At 40.8% G+C, this 17,776-nt stretch overlaps 1 protein-coding gene across 4 annotated transcripts in view; it reads right to left on the bottom strand.

Moving 5' to 3' along the window:
- grid2 (glutamate receptor, ionotropic, delta 2) overlaps positions 1-17,776 on the bottom strand; it is a 478,994-nt gene that overhangs the window by 98,074 nt on the left and 363,144 nt on the right. For all 4 annotated transcript variants that reach the window (XR_011602276.1, XM_070963684.1, XM_070963683.1 and 1 more), the window contains exons 9-11: positions 12,413-12,514; positions 5,135-5,332; positions 1,397-1,709 (exon numbers count right to left, since the gene is read on the bottom strand). Coding sequence is in view for 3 of the 4 variants with exons in the window: in XM_070963684.1 (XP_070819785.1) it covers positions 1,397-1,709; positions 5,135-5,332; positions 12,413-12,514 (613 nt within the window). In the remaining variant the exon portion in view is untranslated. The remainder of the gene's footprint in view (positions 1-1,396; positions 1,710-5,134; positions 5,333-12,412; positions 12,515-17,776) is intronic.

The following is a 17,776-nucleotide window of genomic DNA, read 5'->3' as shown; positions in this document are numbered from 1 at the left end:
CAAACATGAAAGGTCAGTCCACACTTATGACACCCAGAGGACAGCTATTAAGCTCAAAATTCAGACTCTTGACATTGGATTGCTTTGCCAATCACAATTTTTCTTCTGTGCTTCCCGTCCTTCCCATTATCTCTCTATTTTTTACGTTTGTGATGGACCATGCAAATAAAGTATGTTGCCGATGGGTTTACAGTGGAGTTAGCTGAAAGCCTGGTGCACAGGGGGGAGTCAGCCTGGGTGTTACAGGAGGAAGTATTTGTCCTGTTAAAAGCCATATGAATAGCGCCAGACAAGCAGAGGCAAGATGGTTTCTACTTAAGGTATTTCCTAGTCCCAAAGAACGAAACAGTATACAGTTCATACTGGATATGGGTGCCTTAAACAAGTATCTCAGGACACATATGCTCACATTGGCTGAGGTTATGTGGTCAACTGGGAAAACAGCATGTTAACACACAGAAATAACGTTGTCTTTCTAGGTGTGATATTGTATTTGGTCATGACCTGGGCTGTCAGTTCAGGGAGCAGATGCACTCAGGACTTGCACTTTACCACTGGAAACGGATGTCTTGACAGGAAAGTTGTGACAATTGATGCAAGGCTATTGGTGTGTTTGAGGGCATAATAGTGAACAGGGTTTGGAGCATGCATCTCCAATACGCCTATAACAACTATTTGGAGCTATTAGCTATGTTTCTCATCCTAAAACATTTTCTTGTGTTACTTCAGGGGCATCATGTGCTAGTGAGATTGAACAATACACCTGGTGGCCTCTAGCAACTGTCTTGGAGGTCTGAGTTCCTGACAGCTGCACACTCTGGTATGCAAACTGATATTGAGGAGTGATGATTATCTTCTCTCTGTACTGTTGCAAAAAATTGACAACACAACTGTCCACCTTCTGATCGCTAAGCTATTAAAATCTACAAGTCGCTATAAATGACTCTGGAACCACAGAGCTTGACTGACTTCATTAAAGCAAGAGTGAACAACACGCTGGTCTCACTCAGTCGATAGCTGACCAAGCCATATTTAGTGAAATATCACTTTCGGCCACATGGTGAGTCATGTGACGGATACAAAAAAAACCCACTTCTGAAACATTTATATACTAGTTTTGACTAACACATTTTGGAGAACAACATCATTGTAACATGTAAAGTGTCTCCTTATCTGAAAAGCATTTTTCTTCCCAGTTTCTTTCTCAACAGGTTTGAGCCTACAAGTGTGTTATATAAAGCTGCTAGTATTTACCATACTACCACAGCCATCAATCCTTTATAATCAGTTTATGCCTGATCTAACCATTCAGAAATTCATCCATACATTCATCAGGCTGTCCTCTTTTGCATTCCCACTCCTTCCATCCACTCTCTCTATCCAATTTCTTCCTTACCTTGTTGTACAAAGGAGCCGTACACAAACCACATGGAATTGTACAGTGTTGTTGAGGACACAGATCCCATGGGGAGCCGGGGTGGGTTGAGCCAGTTGAGCAAGTACACCAGGATGCCAATGAGGAGCACGGTGCCAGCAATGCACGCCCACAGTGACAGGTCAAAGGGTGCTAGGCAAGCAAACATGTCCACAGTGCGTTCGGCCTTGCGCAGCAGAACACCCACAGAATAATCCATGTAGCGCGTGGTGAAGTCCACGACGCTCTCTCGTTCAGGCGTGATGGTCAGGGCTGAAAGTCCCACATCAGCTCGCTGCAAGAGGCGGAGGGTAAGAGAGGAATATGAAGTATCAACACTATGAAAATGTGTAGGTGAGGAACACAGCTTAAAAATGTGGACTTTTGTACCCAGAGATAGGTAAGTGCTTTATGTCCCACCATCTAGATTGATGCGCTAAAATACTCAATACAAAGAAACTTTACAATGACTTGGAAACATCTGAGCCACTAGTAGATAAGCAAAAAGCCTTTTCTGAGAACAGAGCTTTTGTCAACAATACAAAGTTTTTTGTCCAAAGTAAATGCAAATATAGCATGAGTTAGATGTGTTAGACTTTCAAAAAAAAGTTGCCCTAGCACACATGTATACAGACAAATGCGTAGGAGATAAAGCCATGGTTCAAAGTAAAAGAATCAGCTCCTGCATGCTGTCAACACTCTGAATACAGATCATATATTTTTCCTCACATAGACTGACAGTGATCTTCAAAGTATCTTAAATATTTTGTGCTTCTTTACAAGTAAATGGAGTCTGACTGATTGACTGCTAAACAAAGACAAAACTAAGGTCAGAAAGAAGTGCACACCCTCTCATTATGTGCATTATGTTCCATTTTGCTTCTGTACTACACACAAGTATGTAAGTACTGTCTTGTCATCCCACTGTGAGCCCAGCATGGACAAGGTGCCTTTGATGCATAAATTCGAATCATTCATTCATCACTCATTCACTGATCTGCTTTTGTGTCAGTATGCCTCCACAAACATTTGAACCATTTCTCATCACTTGGAATTCTTGGAATTTTTAAGAGACAACTAATGATTGCTTTCGTTATTTACGTGTAAAGACTTTAAGCAGAAAAAAAGCTTTCAGTGAGTATGCCAAGAAAAATGGGCTGAGCTCAGCTTAAATGCGGAAACAATGATGGCTAATTAAAATGTTTTCAGTCCCCAGTGCTTGGCTAGCAGCTGTAGACATCTGCTTGTACCATAACAAGTATTTAAGATGCTGTTGTGAGCGTGTGCATTTGTGTTTGAAATCCGTACTGTGTGAGAGATTGCATATTATGAACTTGGTTGATAATGATATTTTCTTTGTTGCTAGAAACAACTGACAGTAGCAAGTTAGGTGTTTCTGTAGGCAAAGGCTAAGCCCCACAGCCACTGCACACACAAACACTTGCATGCTTACCCACCACACACCACATTCATATCCCCACACGCACACATAGACAAAACAAACAAAAATTTTAATCCACTGTGGGCAAAAAAAATCTGCTAATTTCACAGTTGAGTGAGGAAACAAAATGCTTAAATGTGCAGAAATTGTCACTTACACTGCATAAGAAGAATATTGGGATAAACCCTGCAGGATGCCTGTTGGTTGAGACAACATGACGATATGCATGCAAGTGTGTGTGTGTGTGTGTGTGTGTGTGTGTGTGTGTGTGTGTGTGTGTGTGTGTGTGTGTGTGTGTGTGTGTGTGTGTATGTATGAGTAGAGATGAACTGCCATGCTGACTGCTGTGGTCAGTCAATAGGGAAACTTCCAGAGGGCATTCTGGGTAATAATTATGTGGTATAATTGGGTTTTTGGAGAGATAAACCTTGCTGCTGACTGATGAGGAAAACAAAATTATTTGCATGTTCAGTTTATTCACAACCCATGCGTGTCAGTGTACACATAAATATGCATTGTGCTTGAAGCATTCCTCTATCATTTTGTGAGCTGTTTGTGCTGGAGGGGAGTACAAAGGCTGAACACATGCACAAGTATACAAGGTCAAGGGAAGGAGAACAGTCTTAAAAAATGCTCAAGTCTGACATGGAGCAAAAAGAGGATAAATAAGTAAAGGCGAGGAAGTCTTGTGGGGAAACATTGTTGAGAACATAAAAACATCCTTGACCTATGGAGAGTAAATAATCTGCAGCAGCTAAGTACAATTCAGGAAGGACGCCAAAGATGTGCACACATGCCGAGGAGCATGCACTCACACAAACAAACACATAAACACAGTGGGAAACATAATTAAGACCAGCTTATTTTTTATTGCTGTAACAGATAATCTACGTCTTCAACAGAAGGTTTGTTTCCATTGTTGAATTAACGTCTCAAAGCGTGCTCTATTTCATTAAAGGGATATCTCGCATCATGATGGCCTTTTATGTAAGAGATGTTGAATGGCTTATTACCTCACTGCACTGACCTCTATCAGTTGAAAGCCTGAAGTCTTACCACACCTTAAATTAGCTGTGTCTAAAGTCTTGTAGTCTTAGTCTTGTAGGCAATAAATTCTAAGTTTGTTTCAGGATGTGAGATATTTTGTCTTCCCTCCGTCTGGCAGAGTAAGTAAATAAAATTCCACAGAACAATTTAATTGCTACGGTGATAGCGACTTAAGTTTTGGCAAATGTACTTTAACTAACTTAACTCACTTACTTTGGGATTTAAATGAAAAAAAAAAGTTGTTATTGCTGCCTTGGTCTTGTCGCATCCCATTTTAGGAATCTATAAATTATTTTGTGGGCAAAGGAATGGCGTGACTGTGAGAAACTGAGGTGAGCTCAAGGCTTATTGCTGGCGGGCCACCACATGACAACACTCGATGAATGTTTTAAGGAATCAAGGCCCCACAGGAACAGAGAAGGTCTGAGTTATTTGGTTTATTCAGATGCTTCTTGTAATGTTTCCATGTGTTTGCTTAGCAATTGTCTCCATAGCAAATAAAATCTCATCTGCTTTTTCTTCAGAAAAGGAAAAAGTATGACTATGAGTGCAAAAACCCTACATGTGCTGGGAGTTCCAACTGCACCAAGTTATTGCCCTCAAGCTAGAGGGCCTCGCTCCAAATGTACAGCTTCACACTCTCTTGAGAAACAGCATCGCTGCTTTTCCATTTTTCAATGAGGAGGTTCAAGTGTCTGTCAGCAGTTATACTACAAGTACTTGAAGATACTTGAAGCTAGTCAAATTATTACAAAGTTGCTGTGTTTTAACCAATATGCAATATTGCATCTCTGACCCTTTGAGGTCAGCCCCTCTCGAGTCCACTTCTGACTACATGCTACAGTAGAAAGTAAAACATGGGTCTGAATTTCTTTCTCCAATTTTTAGAAGTTTAAACTAATTAAATTAATTAGCCTACTTCAAATATTTGCTTTTGTGACATAATTCTAGTGGGAATGGTGAGATGGGACTCGAGAATGTGCAGGATCAACCTGAGGGAGGTTATAGTCCTACTTAGCGAAAGCGATGGTTATGAGATGTGCCTGCATAGCTCTATTGTGTATTGGTATAGTGTGTGTGCACAAATAGGTAAAGTATGCCCCTCTGCATATTCTCTCTGCTGGGTAAATCCTCATTTATCCAACCCATGTCACTGTTCTCCAATATTCTAGTTATTGTTCTTGTATTATAAGTTTGTGTTTGTGCATGTATGTAGATTATTTTCCACTCACCTTGAAGACCAATTCACCCATTAGTCCGTTCCACTGACCGTCAGGCTGCAGGCTGCCGTATTTGTGGTCTGGGGCGACGTAGATCTCGTACTTAAAGCCCAGATAGTTGGACAGAGCATCCAGAACGTCAATGGAATAGCCCTGGTACTTCTTCGGTTTTCCCAGGACATTCTCTGACACCATTACAAACGGCTCCTCCTGGAGAGCGAAGATCAATCAGTGCGTCAGTGAGTCAGTCAAGCAGCCAATCAATGCACAGATCATTCAAACATTAAATCACTCAATTATGTAAGGAGCCATTACACCACTACAGATGCTCACACTAAAGGTTGGGAGAATGTGTGAGAGAACCTGCATTACACACAGTACAGAAAGGTCATTTTCACAGTCTTATTCACACTGCTAGTGTAATTGGAAGTTCACAACCATCACTCTGGAGTTTACATTGTAAAAAACAATTCGGAAGGTTGAATACATTTCCATCCACTGACAAAATCAAAGTCTTGTATGTGTTGCATGTTTCGGACTGCCTCGCAGCCGTGTTCTTCCCTTTTACTGACGCATTACTACCTTTGAAAGCTATCTTACTGCCCCCAACTTTTAGTATGCAGTACCATCCTGTGGGGTTGTGTGCAAATGGGATTTGTCACCCCTCTCACATGTGAAATGTCACAGTCGGGGTGAAATCCCGTCCCTGTGGGTGAAATGTGTATCACATCCCCCTCTCACACGGCAGGCATGTGCATCCTCATTCACTGATAGAATATGAGATGCATGGGGAGTCATAAAACATTGCTCTACAGTGCCTCCAGTGGCCAAAAACTTGACAGAGTGATGAGCAGTTGATGAGCAACTACACTGCACACAAATAATAACTGGAAACTGCAGAACACTAAAAACCACTGGTAGCACATTTTTCTTTAAATCAGTATAATAAGAAAGTGCACAGAGTACAAAAGAATCAGTGCTGTGGCCAGAAATAATTCTGCCTTCTGTTGTTGCTGTGAAGGCAAACTAGATGCTGACAAATGTACCGAAAAAGATACAACAACCTGCTGTAGTTAATATCTGTCCATGTGTTTAAATTCTTAGCTACCGTAAGCACTTTCAATTTTTATTTATTTATTTTTTTTTTTCCTGTTTGGGATTTCAGGAGGAACACAGCAAGAATCCCCCGATCTTGTTTTGGCTAGGCTCCCAAAGTTCCTGACTCAGCTCTCTTTTCATTCACAGGGGGAACCATGTTTAGTAATTTATTTAAAACATGAGCTATTTAACATTTTGAAGTGAATTAAAATGTTGGAAATCAATAATCGCATCATGCAATTCAGCAGATGTGTTTTTTATTGGTTCATTTTTAAATGCAGTTGGGACGGCTGAACCTCTTGTCTATCGATATCACCATGGCATTTAAAGGGCAGCTTCCTGTTGAGGTTAAATGACATCCAACAAAGCTGGCATTTTAGCCAATTAAGTGAACACAGCACAAGGAGAAACAAGGAGAGCAGGAAGCTAGTGGGATGTTTACTCTGTTTTTACTGTGCTTGGATTGGACGTTTCATTGAGGTGTTTTCTCTTCAGCTCTCGTCTATTCCATGGCCCAACCTCCTTCTCCCCCTCTCACTTCTCTTTTTCTCTCTTCTTTAATAAATCCCTATTGATGAGTGAAATGTTTTAGGCCAATATGTCTTGCAGATTTATGAGGGTCTGTGTGTTATTGACTGAATACTGGCTGCACATTAAGCACACACATCCAGACGCACACACACACGCAAGCATGCACGCACGCACACGCACACACACGCACACACACACACACACACACACACACACACACACACACACACACACACACACACACACACACACACACACACACACACACACACACACACACACACACACACACAGGCTATGCTACGCATTAACTTGGCTGTTTCTAATCCTTGCTAGCTGCTGCTGTTCAATAAGCTATTAGGCAGTGAGTGGACATGCATGCCAAGTCTCTCTCTCTCCACAAGCATCCATCAATCAAGGTAGGAACACCCACAAGCACACACACCCAAAGATACTGAATTACTCCCCAAATACCACTGATTGCTTCCCTTCGTGGGTACCTTCATAAACAAACATAAACACTGAGGGGGAAACCCTGTTGTACTCTGGAACAATAACACAGTCGGCCATTTGCCCAGGCCTTAATGCTTCCAAAAGGTGAATGTTCACATTAGAAGCTCATTTCCAAGGTAAATCATGCATTACATAGCTATAATGGCGTTTCTTTAATTTAACTGGTACTGGAGAGGACAGCATGGAATTTAGATATCAAGGTTTCATTATCAAGCAGCGTACAGGTTGCAAGAATATTTATACGTGCTCAAAGTTGTATGAGTGTATCAAGGCACTTGTTCGTGGCACATTCTATATCTGAAGAGTTGGACAAAAGAAGTCTTAAGAAATCTAATAAGCTGGATAACTAGAACTTGGGGGGTGTTACATCTTCATCAAGCAATGAAAGAGGAAAAAGACTGAGACCAATTCAGCCCCAAAGACGTGTTAGATGTGTCTTGAGATGACGGAAATTTGGGTTTTACAAAGTCAAGAAAAGTAGTGAATACATATTGGTTTCACCTAGAACAAACAACAGCATGTTTATTGAAAAACTGAGCTGTTCCTTAAAAAACTGGAGAGATTCTCATATCAAAAAACACTCAACTCATCCCTCCTCCCTTTTCCCCATTTCCATTTCCTCTCCATGTTTTCAAAATAAGATTACAGCTCATGTTCATTGATTGCTTTCCAATTTCCAACACACACGCATGCACACAAATCCATACTATGCACATGCATGTAGATCCATACACACATGCCCACCCACATGAGCTTGCAAGCAAACCATTTAACACGCAACCAATAGCAGCAGAAAATCAATAAAAGGCAAGAAACTGTGCATGTGCAACTGTGTGTAGGTGTGCGTATGTGGGTGTGGGAGTGTTTGAGAGTACTGAGAGCATGTTTGGAAGGTAAAGGACTGGGAGAACAGAATATATAAAAGCACCTCGTGTCTCTCTAGTGTCTCAAAGCAAACCCACGATTTCAGCTTAGCTCACTGTTCTCTGGCAAGGGCACAGGTTGTTTGACACAGATGTCATTTCAAGCTGGCTGTGCAATACATGCTAGTTCTCCCCTTCACTTAGACATCAACATGAACCACTCCTACACATGACTACATGAATGCAGTACTTGCTGGACCATCACTGGTCGTTTCTGCTTTTTATCTCCACTGGGTGTAAGGCTGGAAGATATCATGCGCTTGGTCGAGAGTGCGTGTGTGCGTCTGTGTGTGTGTGTGTGTGTGTGTGTGTGTGCGTCTGTGTGTGCGTCTGTGTGTGCGTCTGTGTGTGTGTGTGTGTGTGTGTGTGTGTGTGTGTGTGGGTGTGTGTGTGTGTGTGTCTTGCTTTTGACTGGATCCATCAGCCTAACATTTTCAGTGTGCAGGTATGCCTGTATGTTCAAGGACCTCTCATGGATGCCGTGATTCACAGTGTTTGAAAAACCTGCTCTGTTTTATACCTCTGTTACACACTGCTGAGTCCTCACTCCTCTTAACTGGTCGGTTGGGACTGCAAATGATCAACAACAGCTTCAGTTTGGAATCTTGTTTCCGCTCGGCACAATGTAGCAAAAAGCCTTTCAGCAATAGGTCATGTTAATAAAAAAAGGTGTACCTATTCTGCTGCAGGCCACATTTTGGCCTTTGTCAGGGCTCAAACGCTGACATCCACAGTACAGTTTGGTCTCATCTTGAACTGGAGCTTGTGCAGATTAATTCCATATCTGATATGTTACGATCCACAAAATTGGAAACAATTAACAAATGCCCCTTTTTGTTATTTATGCCACCATCTTAACTGTATGCCTGGTGGAGATCTGCAACTCTATTGAGAGCAATCTCCTAATTTCACTTGATAAAACATGGTGGCCGTTGGGGAAACACTGTCAAATCTCTTCATTTCTTAAAAGAAAATCTTAAGTAAAAGCAATAGGCCATACAGTTTTCTAAAATCTGGTTTCAGGAGTTGTTCAGGTTTTGACTTTTGAGAGGCAGCAAGTCATGTAATCATCTGAACATTTCCTATAGCTCACCGGCTAGTCTGGCTTTGAGCTGCCGGGCTCAATCGATACTCAGTCGATGGTTTCCAGACTAAAATCTTGTAACGAAAAATTACCTTGTGAAATGTACTCTGGCTTTGTGATGCTAATCTGTCTCTCTCTTGTCTCTTTTCTCTCTCTGTTGTTATTTTGCAGTCCCTTCCTTTCCCCCTGGCACCCAGCAGCTGTGATATACACCATTTGGCATCTTTCCACACTGCAATGTCTCCCAGTTCGCCTAAACATATGTCTGAGACACCTCTTCTCTCTCCATCCATCCATCCATCCATCCATCCATCCATCCATCCATCCATCCATCCATCCATCCATCCATCCATCCATCCATCCATGCACTTGTCATCCTTGCAATATCATCTAACCTCCCTCTATATCCAGCAATCCCTCTCTCTGTCTTTCCAATATTGCTCCCATCTCCCATCCCCCTCCTCCCCCCTCCTCTACACTAATGACACTAACAAGTTCATCCCCTGCCTCCTCTTGACTGGAAGTACCACATGTGGTCTCAGTGCTGCTCGGGTTTTTCTGGAGACATGACTGGGATCAGGAACAGCAATTTTCCACAAAGGCAATGTAATGGTTTTTTGAGCATCCTCTGAGGGAATGCTGGGAATGCTGGAAATGCCAGTCATGTGGTGATTTGCGCAGTGAGCAGTTTCAAAACACACTGTGGCTTTGTCTGTGAAATTGGTGTAAAATGTGTTTTGAAAAGCTCTGCCAGTCTCTTTAGAAGATTAGATTTCATATTGTTATAAAAATGAATATTTCCGTCGCTATTGGATAAGGAGAGAAGACATATGATGCAAACGACAGAGAAGCCATCCAGATTGGAACTCAAGAGCTACATCTTGAACTTTGTGACATATGATTTACGGACGTAGATGGTGCACTGCAGATTTTACTCTTCATCACTCTTTCAACATTTCAACAGGTCCGATATTTTTATCAACTGGAACACACTACTGTTGTTAAAGTCTCTGCTGTGTCCCGCATGCTGTCACTGGTAAAATTGAACTTTTTGGGGCGTCCCCATGGTTTAGGGATTAAGATAGAGACCATGAACTGCAATGTCCCTGGGACCTTTGATGCATTTCTCTCATTTTCTGTCATCTCTCCACTTTTGCTATCTAATAAATCTAAAAAAGGCCTTTTTAACAGGGGTAAGAACTTCAAGCATCATATTGTTTCTTCTACCAGGCCTCACTGTGATACGGCACATTTTTAATTGTAGTATGAATTTGTCTATAATTAAATTTGTGGTTCCTGTGTGCTTTATCTTCCTCCAAAGTAAAACTTTAGGTTCATTTGGGGAAAACACTGTAAGCGCTCTTTTATTATCTCCAAAAATGTGAACTCAAGTTAAAAAGGGACATTTTCTGCCTTCGGCTGCATATTTGGGCTGCAGTAGCTACAGTCACAGCTTGCTACTCATAAGTGTGGAGTAAAACCAAGGAAATGTGGGTGCACCCTTGAAAAAAAATTAAGGAGCTCAGAAAAAAAAAAAAGCAAAAGATGAAAACTCAGCTGGCAAGATGAATCAAACTAAATTGGGAACATGCGCAAGTTAGTGAGGGGTAATTTATAGCCGCTCTGATTTTGCACCTTCAGAGTATTACATCTAAAAACATCATGTTCTCATCTAGAACACATCATTTTAATGTGACTGTTTAAAGGCCTCAAATTAAATTCCCAGTTGCAAAATATCAATTTCAATCACATTTGTGACCAATACGGTAACACCACTAAGCCCTCTAGAGGGGCATCAACACATAATTATAGTGATGTGACCATCCCTTGGTAACATCCATTTAATAATCAATACAGTTCCAGCAAATCAATAGCATTGATTGAGAGTCATTGGCCTTAATAGTGGTATGATCTCATCGCCAATTAACTAATCGATAACTGGTCAGCAGTCTGAATGACAGAACACAATGAACACATTCCATTACAGGTTAATGTTTGTGTGTGTATTCACACACATGCTTTCTTCTGCGTGTCACAGGGCAAGAGTCACTAAGCATGGTACTGTGTGAGACCGTTGCACCGTACAGACAGAAAACAGTTATATCAGAGTAGAAACAGCCCAGGGCAACACAGAACAATCTGGTCCAAAGGTCCCCTCAGAAACCGCACATCACGCACACACACTTAGACACAAAAACACACAATCAGGATGTGCCTTTCAACCATTCTCGCATAAAAGAAAAAACAGTACATCCGGGCAGCACCTGGCACATTTCACACTATTTCTATCTATTGCTGTCTCCAGGCCCTCACAGGGCATCAGTCACAGCCAGAGGTACACAACATGAAGGGTAGAAAGAACAAGGGAACACGGAAGATAGATGTGCACATACATTACACCTACAGGAGCGACCCTACACTGATGATGGGAAAAAGGGTGATATTCAAAAACACAATCCATATTCTTCTTCCCTTTAAGGATGATGAAAATCAAAGACTGGAAAAAAAAAAACAAAGAGAAAGAAAAAGGGATAGCCACAAAGATGTCTCGCATTATCTCTTTCTTCTCTGCTCCTCACTTCAAAGATGGGATATGAAGAATTTACAGCAGTGAATCTTTAAAGCACTCATGGGATGTACTCAAATCGATGCTGCAGGCAAGACAGACCGAGCTGGAGTCTCACTATCATCAAGACTCCAACGGTCTCTCTTATCTAGCCGTCAAGTGTCAAAATGGAGGCTAATGAAATGATGACAGCTTGGTCCATTACTAAGCTCACCTTGTTACATTTTATTTGTTTCACCTTCTCTGACTTTTCTCTTTTCTCTCAACACTTTGTCTTATGAATGTTTGCCTGCCATTTTTTATCCCTCACACGAGCCCTCAATCTGTCCCTCTGTACATCTCCGCAGAGACAGTTGAGTGATGGGCGGAAAACTAGACAAAAAGACGGATTTACAATAGAGCAAAAGGTTGAAGTCTGACACGCCAGCGCCAGTCACCACAGTCTGTCTTTGATTCTTCTGGGTGAACCGCAGGACAATTTTCAAACAGGGAGCACTGAAACAGGACTTTTCTTTCGTATGGTTGATTGTAAATCACAGGATAATAAAAAAAACACAGTGGTCAGCTATACTCACCAGAACAGTGACAACTCGTAGCACCACACCTCTCATGTTATTTTCCAGTTTCCTGTCGGTCAGAGTGCCATTCAAGCCATGGACTGGGTCCCACGTTGCCAGCTGCAATGTGCACGCACAGAAACATACAAAACAGTCAAATTTGCAGACATGGTGGATGCAGCGATGGGTTTACCGAGCGATAAACTGTACAAAAAAACAGCAAATGCAGGTCAGGGATGCTTAGTTAACATTTGCATGCTTGCTCTAAAGAGGTGTTAAAACACACTTTGGACAGTAACCTGAAAGCATGTAAACCACATATCTATCTACCAACTTAATATTTTATCTTCCATTGTCCTACTTTAGCATGTTCTGTAGATGTATGTCAAACTACTTCACTGAACACCCAAAGGTTTATCCCTGATGTGCTGTACCTGTGAAAATGATGGTGATTTTCTTTCATTCAAATCTGCTTTATGAATCTGACCCTGACTTGCATCATGAACTTCCAGTTTTTTCCCCTAGACCACATTATTTCAGTCCCTAACCCCATTTTCTTCAGCTATGCACTGCCCTCTGCTTTCAATAAAATAGTTTTTTAGCTTCAGAGATCAAACTAGCCTGCTTTCCCTGTAGAGAGCGAGGCAGTGTGTGTGTGTGTGTGTGTGTGTGTGTGGGGGGGGGGGGGGGGGGGTGATTTAGCTGTCTGCTATCCAAAGACAAACACACACCACAACCACACACTCACACTGTAATACACACAAAATTGCAAACCGTGATTTGTGCTTAGAAGAAAACACAAACACACCAGAGAGAAGCAGAGGGCATACTGCAGAGGGAAATATGGAATAATCCATTTTTCTAAAGCCTGAAGTTACTGTTGAATTTGCAATTCTCTGCCAATTCTGATCAATTCCCTTTTGGGACTGATACTTACAATAAAGCTTAGCTAAAGTGGTTGCTTTTTCACGCCCTGCCATTTGGTTAACATTTCAGATCCTGTTTGAAGTATTGTTCAAACAGTATTGTTTGACAGAACAAAAAGCAACAGTTTAACTCCTCTGGTAGGATTACTTTCCTTAGTGCAGTCAGGAGCAGGTGTTTGCATTAGAGGCATGAAGTCAACTACTGCCTGATTTTACTGTGTGTACCTTTTCTCGGATTGGTTGATTGACATCTCCATAAGCTCTACTGTTGCCGTGGGACAAATTTCAGCTTTCTTGTTTGTACATTTAATGTGGTGATCTCTTGTAATGTCCTGCAGAGCCCAATTTCAACTTCAGCTAAAGTCTGATCAACCACAACTAAAAGAGGAGCAGGACTTTTAAAAAGGTTGGTTCTGAGCAGGGTGTTATTTCCTTTGAGTCATTTTGCTGCACAACCATAATCCAATGTATCCTTATATTCCTTATTATGTATTAATCTAATTACCATTACAACATTACTTTGATTTCAAAGATGCTCCTCTTTTTCTGCATTTATGTAACTCACATATACTTTCAGGTAGATTATACTGCATATTATCCTCTTTTCAGCCTGGAGGGGGAGATGTGGAGCTAGAATCTGAGTGTGACTCTTCTCCCACACACACAAAATCTCAATTCCTTACTGTTTTTTCTTTCTCTATTTTTTAACATGCAGGAAACAGAGGCATTTTTAATCTTCTATTTGTCTGAAGATGAGGCGACTAACCTTTATTCTATAACAAAGAGAAAAACTACTGCTGTATTCTTTTCATGACAGTCCTAATGTGACTACAGCCCTTGATCAAAGTGAGTGAATGTGTGTGCACAGTTTACTCTTTACTTACAGATGCTGCCTGTAACCCTTGCCGCTTAGTGTATATATGTGCTGTGTACATGGGTGTGTGCCAACAGTTATAAAGAAATCTGAGAACAGGGGTGGATGAAAAGTGAACAAGATATAAAGGAGACACAAACAAGAAAGACTGGACATACACGAGAAGGCGAGAGATAACCAACACTAAGGCAGAGAAAAAGAGAGACATGAGGATCACACAACAGAAAAACAAGATACTGATGCGTGGTGACTCGCAATGATGAAAGACATTGTAAAAGGTGAATTTACAGCACAGCAGCTCTTCTAAGTGCTTGTAAATACATGAGCGTGTATAATCAATATAACATTAGTGGTGCAGCCAAACGCGAGAGGTTTCACATTCATATTTAAACACACATGCAGGACATAAATCCTGCAATGTACGCACACAAACCGCACAACCACCAGTAAGAACCAATACAGGCACACGTGCACATACACAGTAAGCCAAATAGATAAATAGCTCAAATGGATGTTAAACATAGGCTAAAAAGACACATAAATCACATAATTACAAATCATACATCAAATGATGCATTGGAAGTATTTTTCAGCAACTTTTTTTTTTGATCAGCAGCATCAACCATCAAGCAGACAGGCTATATGACTTTACATCGCTCTGACTGCCACGGTGTTGATTTTCACAATTATACTATTGCATAAGATCATCACAAACAGGTGAACATGAATACAAAAGAATGAGAGCTCGTTAGCGCAGCAGTTTAGCTTTATTAGTGTAGTCTGTACTACTTCTGGAATACAAAAATTGCATTGCCCTCAGCCATTATTTTACCCTAAAGCATGGCCTTTAATATTGATTCCTCTGGACTGCATTAATAAAATAAAAGTTCCTAAAAAAGACCACTTTGAAAACTATGTTGGCCTCTAAAGTCTGTTGCTCCAGGTATCAGTCAATAATAATAATAACGATGATAATAATAATAATAATAATAATAAACATCTGTTTTAGCTCTCGCTGGGGTCCTAAATCCCTTAGTCATGCTGCTTGAAGTTAAGACTTCACTATGCGACGGTGAAAAAAGGACATGATGAATATTAAGAAGATTCAGCAATGACTATTCTGCAATTCTGCAGGTTTCGTTTTCAAATGTGGCTTCACTCAATCATTCTCAAGCAGACACACACATACATACATATTATGTATTGAAGGCATATTTAATTTTACTCTCCCTCTCGCGCTATGGATGGCCAATGATACATTGGGGATTTTAAATGTTGTGGTTAAATGAGTCACTGAGGCCTAATATCTAGAATGGGGAACGTAAGTGTTAAGATTTTTATCCAAATTGCTAAATGTGGTGAATAAAACGCTATCACTGATAGGAATGATGACCTGAGGAAGGTGTACAATACAGAGTTACCAGCCATTTTAGCAGAAATTATCAGGGTTGTTACATACCACTGGACCTATTCACTGAACGTTACTTTTAGATCTTTACTTAACCACACGATTCCCTCCTCTTAGAAAATATCCGTTTTATTTTTCTGTTCATTACATGCGAGTGTAAATTGTGACTTATCAACACTGCTGCAATTTCTTTTTAACCAAATGTTAATAAAAGCTGCAAATCCTTTAATTCTCATAGTTATCTGATAAAGTTGCATTTCACACACCAACTTGCAAACGTGATTGAACGAGAAAGAGTAAAGAAGGGCACAGAGGGAGAGGAAAATAAGTCCGAATGAAAGCCCCTCTCAGCAGTATTACAACAAAATTGGCTATGCTACATTATCTGAATATCAATATATCCACTCTATATTTATACTGTTTTGACTTTCATATAACAGGAGAGTGTGAAGGCAGCCTTGCATGTGTGCGTGTGTGGACGTGCACGTGTGAGTCAGGGGCTGAAATGGCAGCCTGGCTAGCAGAGTGGCCTACTGCCTCTGCTTATCTCCGTAGCTCCAGATAAGGGCTCATTTCCCCCCTGACAGTATGAAATAAATGTGCATTTGTGAGTGAGTGTGTGTGTGTGTGTGTGTGTGTGTGTGTGTGTGTGTGTGTGTGTGTGTGTGTGTGTGTGTGTGTGTGTGTGTGTGTGTGTGTGTGTGTGTGTGCATGTTAAGTGAATGCCCCACTGTGCTCAGACCGTTACCATGTAGACTCAGGCTTCAAAACACTTCCATTAGCATCCCACAATGCTTTTCCTCTAATTCATCTCGCTATTTTGCTTTCTTAACTTCCCTCTGTTGCTCATTTACTGCCCTCTTTTCTTTCTTTCTTGACACAAATGCATTTTATCTCCTGGTTTTGTCTCAACCTACCACCATTTTCTCTGCAGCAACCTTTTGCTCATGTAATCACCTAAATCACACTCTTCTTCCAGCACACACATAAAGATAGATGCAGAACTGGAAACAAACCTCAAGATAATCAGATGTTGTAGTTCAATATTGGGAGAAAATGCTACTTGCTAGCAAATGACAATCCCTATCAATAACCCAGCAATTTCAAAGGCAGCTAGCTAGCACTACACCTAAATTTCACTCTCAGCTGAGATAAAACAATTGAAATAAACTAAATGTTATTTATATAGCAGTACGCAGTTTATATAGTACTGCGCAGTACTCCAGACACACAACTGTAAGCTAAATTGCGGCTAAGTTAGCTAATTAGCCAATTAAGATACGGTAAGAGTTTCATTAGCCACAACAACTGACTTCACGTTTCAAGTTTCAAAATCCAAACAGTAGAATGCCTCACACACTCAGACACATGCCAAATGACCCAACTTAGCTATAAACTGTCTCCAGCAATGCTTTGACAAGCCAAGCTACCTTAGCTACCTAAGCACTGAGCTTCTGCTGCTAGCTTCTATATTAAGATACTCAAACTGCTACCAGCTATGAACTGACAGCTTTAGATTTGAAAATTTATTATTAACGTTCAAGAGCGCCATATTACAAAGAAAAGAAAGCTAATTTACGGGCAGTTCTACCAATTAATACAGTTCAAAACTCCCTCAAAGCTTCAATTCAATAAATATTAATGTATGTAAAGCCATCAAGAAATAAGCTAGGCTATTAAAATGTTTTTACTATTGTCTATTGTGTTCCTTTTTTGCAGTCATTAGGATCATCACGACGGATGTGATGGCAATAAACTGAAAGACAACATGCAGCATTGGTAAATTGTAGCTTTAATGTTTTATGTGGTTCTCAGGGGGAATCAATGTTGGATCTGTAAGAACAAACAGATATTCAAGCAAACAATATGATATAAATAAGTGCTGATTTATTCATCTCACTCTCACTCGCAGCCAATGTTGCCATTTTGCAGAAGTGATAAGTGAGATTTTGTGTATCTCACAGCGGGGCATTATGCTTTTTCATCACGGCTTGATGTTAGTTCACATTGTTTCCTCTAGTCATTCGTTTTCATTAACTTTTTCTGCAAACTTTGCAGCTAGGATTCATGTTTTTGTTTTCTTTTCCTCCGGGGAAGTCAGGGAATGGTGGTTTATACCAGTGGGGTAATTTGTCCACCTGTGTTTTATGGCTATATACAACACCTGCTTTTAA

This window comes from Chaetodon trifascialis, chromosome 6 (assembly GCF_039877785.1).
Source record: "Chaetodon trifascialis isolate fChaTrf1 chromosome 6, fChaTrf1.hap1, whole genome shotgun sequence".
NCBI lineage: Eukaryota > Metazoa > Chordata > Actinopteri > Chaetodontiformes > Chaetodontidae > Chaetodon > Chaetodon trifascialis.
The sequence above is the reverse complement of the archived record's forward strand: the minus strand, read 5'-3'. Positions and strand labels throughout refer to the sequence as shown.